We start from the raw sequence: 6,000 nt of genomic DNA, 5'->3' as shown, positions 1-6,000 counted from the left end.
GAGAAGAAGCACCGATAGAGAGAAGATTCAGGGAGGAAATTCATACCACATGCCTGCCTCTCTAGCTCACACGTAATCCTTCAAATAGGTGTTTCCCTTACCCGTTTCAGGTGTGAATTCCCTTATTTGCCCTTTCTCTTTTATACATGTTACAGCTTCCTTCAACATTTTCTCTCATCAACCATTTGAAAATAAAAAGCAATGACTGACCAATTCTAGTATCGTTGAGAGCAGCCAAGCTATAGTACTTCCCAAACTCGACACCACAAGCGGCTTCCTCAGAATGCTACTGAACGGGTTCTTAGTCGCTGGAAGGGAAGCTATAGCATTGGATTTCAATTTAAAGGTGGCATGCTCTAATCATTTTCTAGACTTAATCTATTTTCTTCTTTCATTTTCCAACTTTGTCCTTAAATTTTTCTACTCTTAATCCATTAATCTACTTTCTCTAGCCACTGCTTAGGTTGGAAGCTAGATTTTTTTGTTCTACAACGAGTTAGACCTTTTTCGATGGGGAAAAAGGATCTGTAAAAGGTGTATCGTGTGCATGCCTGTAGTGTGGAAGTTCAGGATGCAAAATAAAAGTATTACAAAAATGTAGAGTGTCCGTACTGTGTGTGAAGGGTATATAATATGAGAGAAAAGTTCTTGGCATTAGGGTTGTTCAAAATATTTGAACTGAACCAAATTGATATTGAAGAGTTGAATTGTCTAAAACTATGAATTGTTTTAAAACAAACTGCACTGAATTGGCCAGTTTAATTGAACGGTGAGTCCTGATAACTAAATCATTTTAATCCTATGGTTCGTGTCTGTTAAACTGGATACTCCAGTTTTCTCAAATTGAGGAGGATCGTGCCCAACCAAAATATGTATCAATTGATAATACAAACACTTGGGAACCGTCTTTTAAAAGCTAACTTTTATCTGTGATTCTCACAGGATTCTTATCAACTGATATGAGAGTCTTAGACTATATCTATAACCAACCCACATTGGCATCAGGACTGCAGACTAGTATGTTAAGGAAATTGCAACAAAGGAATTTGCGTTCCACACTAGAAATATGAGAATCTAGTTGGGGTTTATAAGCTATATTTTGTTACTCTTCAAGGTTCTTATTAGTTCAAACAGGAAATGTTACAACAAATTAGTTATACTCAGCAACCATCTATGTTCATACACTTTAATAACATCTTTATATTTGGGGCTATAGTGATTCCCGCAGCCGCAAGAGGTCACCTATCAAAATTTCAGGTATTAATCAATATTCTTTGGATCAAGAGAAGGATTCATTTCCTTGTCAATTAATCCATCACACATTAGATAGACAGCTGTCTTCTTCACTAGGAATTTATCTCCAAAAATCACAAAAATCTCCACCTTGTCTCCAGGTCCCAAATTTGTTATTATGCCCTGCCAATCTACATCACTAAAGGACTGTACTGTCCTTCTCCTGTATATCTGGATTGTGCACTTAGTATAATTAACCATTAAGATACTAATAAGATATTCAGTTGTTGCAATGTGTCTGGGGTTATATAAATTTACAGCACACAAAGTCATCCCCTTTATGCGACGACCCTCAGGTATAGTAAAAGTTACTGAATGTCCCTCGCCCATATGCTCTAACCAATAAGGTATTTTGTTGCCAGGGAGAAAAACATCACAAGATGCACTGTTTTCTGATCCCTGTAGCATAGGAAAAATAGCTTAGTCACTTTTATAATGGTTCTATTTTATATGGACTTCTTCAATCATTTTTTCATTCCAAAGTACAAGCAGTCAATTTTAAGAAAATTGCAATCAGTTAAAGTAAAGCATAGTTCTGGTAATTAGTTCAAAATAAATTTGGTTTAATAGTTTTGCTGTGTATGAGCAGCCAATCATTAGGAAGCATTTCCATTAACATTTGGAGATCTTTCAACATATATAAAAGTTCTTTTATGATCTATGGGAATATAACCTGTATGAAATAAGCATTGCAGGAAGCAAGTGGAAATCAAATTCCTAGTACTTAATATGAGGATGGTCACTCAGCTTGCTGAATACTAGAAAAATGTAATTTTAAATGAAGCCAGGTGGTTATAGAAGGGGTGATGCTAAAAAATGGTGAGGATAAAAATTAACTTTAGATTTTTTTTCAAAAGGGATATTTCATGTTCTGAAAATTAACAGCAAAAATTAATAGTAAAAGTTAGTAGATAGAGGAAAGGAGAAGAACCTCAAATATGCTCTTGCTGAGAATATCGAAGACTTCTTCTTGGTAACTTCCGAATTCAATCAAATAAGGTCTTAAAGGATGCTTTGAAGTTTCTGGTGTAGATGGTCTTATTTCAAATTCAGTCAAGTTTAGACCTCGTATCTCATCCAAAATTGCCATTACTTGTTGGTATCTTTGAAACTCCACGTCACATTGCACCAAAACATTAAGAATATTTAAATCGCTGCTAAGGATTGGTGCTAGATCACCCAAATCATTATCTTCCATACTCATGGAAACTAGAGATGAAGATATGCCCCGAAACGGACGAATACCAGACAAGAAATTAATTTTAGGTGATATCCAAGACGAAATGATAGATTGAAAAACAGTAAATGATAATCCATTATTTCCTCCCAGAAGTATATGTCCAATGCTTTTTGAGCTTACTATTGAAAAGGGAACTTGTTTCACAGCAGTATTTTCAGAAATTAGAGTTGTCAATGATCCCATACACAATATATCTTTTTCATATATGTGAATCTTCAAACAACCAGACAGGATGAGAGTTTTCAAAGATTTCAACTTATATGTCTCAGTTGGAAGATTGCGTAGCTTTGTACAGCCTTTCAAATTTATTAGCACAAGTTTGCGGAGATCTCCAATGGATTGGTGCACATTGCGCAATCTTGGACAATGTTTGACAATGAGCTTTTCAAGACTTCGTAGTTTTGAAAAGTCGGGAGTTTCAATTAAGAACATGGAATAACTAAGATTGAGGATTTTCAGCCACCGCAACACCTACAAAATTATAGTACTTTTACAAAAAAAAAAAAAAAAAAAAAAAAAAAAACGTGATAAATGGCAATTGTTTCAATTTTAATTACCCTAATAGTGTGAAAAGAAAATGGAAAGTAATGTATACCTGGGGTTCTCTCCACATTAGTGTAAGATTACTGCGTTGGAAATCAATCACAATTGCTTTTTTCAGATAAAAGTTGATAGGTATGTATTCTAAAGGAAATCCTTGCCAATAGATCCATCTCAATTGCTTAGAAAGATACCCATAATCTCCATTCACTTGTACATGATCAAGTTGCAAGAATCTCAACCTCTTCATTTTCTCAAAAGCACAAGCTTTGACGAAATCGAAATCACTGCTTGTAAACTGACAGTTCAGAGACAATCCCTCGATAGCTTCGGTCCCCTGTGATGATAAAAGACAAAAATTAGGAAATTATTATTGTGTTGCTCACTAGAAAATGAAACATAAAGGAAAACACATTAAAGTTTCAAAATGTTTTATGAAGATTGTACTTACAGTATTCTTTGTCAATACATCAAGTACATCCTTGTGAAGCCACAATCTTCTGCGCTTCCCAGGTTGAATTGTTGAAGTTTGACGCACAATCTCTCGTCCCATATCCCGGAGCAAAGGATGCATTCCAAGTTCATTGTTCTTTTCAATTTTTATAAGACCACGTTCTATGAGAACTTTTATTCCAATATCAGCATGTAGTCCACAACCCTTTAGTATTTCTGTAACATAGTCTCTGTCTTTACCAATAAAAAAACAACATACATCAAGAAATATATCCTTTTCCATTAGACATAAGCCGTCAAAGCTTGTTCTTAGTATGTTCTGAACTTGAGTATTGGGAATTAGTTCTAGTTTCGACAATACACTTCTCCATTCATTCACTGACCTCTTACTTAAATAAGAACCAAGGACTTCAAGAGCGAGTGGTAGTCCACCACAATAAGAAACTGCAGATCTTGCAAGTTTAATGAAGTCTTCTCTTGGTTTTGCTTCTCCAAAAGCATGCCAATTAAAAAGCTCAACGGAGTCATTTTCGTCCATTGTGTCCATCTCGTAAACATAATCAACATTAAGTTGATAAAGCAGCTCTAAATTTCTAGTTGTAATGATTATTACACTTCCTTGACCAAACCGTTTATCATTTCCAAGTAGGTCTTTTAGTTGATCTATCTCATTCACATCGTCAAGCACAATGAACAACTTTTTTCCAGAAAGTCTGTCCTCGAACGAAATTTTTTTCATCTCACCACTCTCTATTTTAACATTTGTTTCTAGGGCATCTGAAGGAAGTTTTTCTTGTAAATGAACAAGGCCTCTGTCATCCGTTTCACATACTTCTCTAATACCTTGAATGAAACTTTTATCATCAAATGCATAAGGAATCTGATTGTAGATAGCTTTGGCTACGGTAGTTTTACCCGATCCTCCCATTCCCCATATCCCTATCATACAAACTTTGGTGGGTTGATTTTCAAAGAATCCAATCACATTTTTCACGTGGGGTTCTAACCCAATAGGAAATTTAGTTATAGCCAATGGGCAGTCTAGTTTGGCGAGAACAGACTTAACAATTTTCTCCACTAGTTCAGCATCACTCCTTCCAGTTTAATAAACACAAAAAAAACGCAAATGTCAAATAAATGGACGCAAAACAGCATAGGAAGAATGTTCAGATAAATATGCACTATCGAGAAAAACGAAAAAATAAATAATAAATCTAATTCATTAACATTGAATTTTTAATTGCAGAAACCGATTTTGCATCTATTTGAACAAGTAATCTCCTTTGTACATTTAGAGAAAGAAAGAAAAAAAATGAGATGCATTTTCTCATTACAAATTAAAATTTGCATAGTATTATTCTTAACAACTATTTTCCCTTTCAACTTTTTTTTTCTTTTATTTTACGAATATAAAAGAATTTTTTTAATCGTCAAAATACTTTTAAAAGTGAGTGATAGCTACACAACAGGTGATATCTATAAAAAATATATATAAAAAAAAACCCCATTTTCCTTAAAATTTTAAAGAAATTATGAGAAAAGTTTTACAAATTAATCTATATATAAATTAGTTTTAGTTATGAAAAAAAAAAATATTTTTTATGTTTTTATTAAAGATGATTGTGTGGAAACACTTGTTTAATTTTCTAATCTGAAAATGTTTTAATAAAATTTGCGAAAGTATGAATTGGTTTACCTGTGTTCGCTCTCCTCCCAAGTAGGCAAAGTTCCAGCTTTGGTGAGTGCCACATTCCACCTCTGGAACCATGTTTTCTGATATTCCCCTGACCAAATTATGTGTTCAACTTTCATGACCTCTCTTGCAGTTGCTTTCAACATATTACCAAAATCGGATCGATCCATTTCGTAAAACACGGGCATAACGGTTAGGCCGTGAGTTTCGTGACATTCAATGATTCTCACAAGTTCATCAACACATTGAAAAGATTCAAAGTATGACTTGTTGAGAACAACTATTCCAATCTGAAACCCTTCAATTGATGCTACAAATTGTTCCTGCTGCATTTCCACGGCAAGGAGGCAAGGTTTTACTCCAGCCTGCAAAAGGGCAGAACTGAGATGAGAAACGAAATTCCGACGGATGTCGTATCCCAAACAATGGATGAACACGTCGCCTTCGATTCTGAACTTTGAGAAAGACGAAGAAGAAGACGCAGATGCCATCAAAGAAATTGAAGTCAACGGTTAGAAGAGAATGCAATAATCCAGAATATACTGACAGATGATAATTTTTTAGTGTTATCCACCTTTGCCTTGCACACTACTCTTGTATATATAATAAGACCCCCGCTTTTGAAAAAATAAAAAGATTAAACTACTTAATCCCAGAACTTAAACTATTTTCAATTTTGTAATCTACCCAAAAGTTAAACAAAAATAACCAGAGTGTCTAAATTACATTACAAATTAAACAAGAATTGCATGATTGAAAATTGCATTACAAATTGTCCATA

General features: G+C 34.3%; 1 protein-coding gene across 1 annotated transcript; it reads right to left on the bottom strand.

Annotated features, from left to right (window-relative positions):
• Window positions 1-1,031: 1,031 nt before the first annotated feature.
• On the bottom strand, window positions 1,032-5,825 carry LOC106773657 (TMV resistance protein N). Its single transcript, XM_014660389.2, has 5 exons — window positions 5,223-5,825; window positions 3,525-4,620; window positions 3,129-3,410; window positions 2,225-3,004; window positions 1,032-1,692 (listed from the first exon to the last, which is right to left on the bottom strand). The coding sequence occupies exons 1-5, from the start codon at window positions 5,708-5,710 to the stop codon at window positions 1,261-1,263; spliced, it is 3,078 nt and encodes a 1,025-aa protein (XP_014515875.1). The 5' UTR covers window positions 5,711-5,825; the 3' UTR covers window positions 1,032-1,260.
• Between the last annotated feature and the right edge of the window lie 175 nt (window positions 5,826-6,000).

Source organism: Vigna radiata, chromosome 9 (assembly GCF_000741045.1).
Source record: "Vigna radiata var. radiata cultivar VC1973A chromosome 9, Vradiata_ver6, whole genome shotgun sequence".
Classification (NCBI taxonomy): Eukaryota; Viridiplantae; Streptophyta; class Magnoliopsida; order Fabales; family Fabaceae; genus Vigna; species Vigna radiata.
This window is presented reverse-complemented; position numbering and strand designations above follow the sequence as displayed.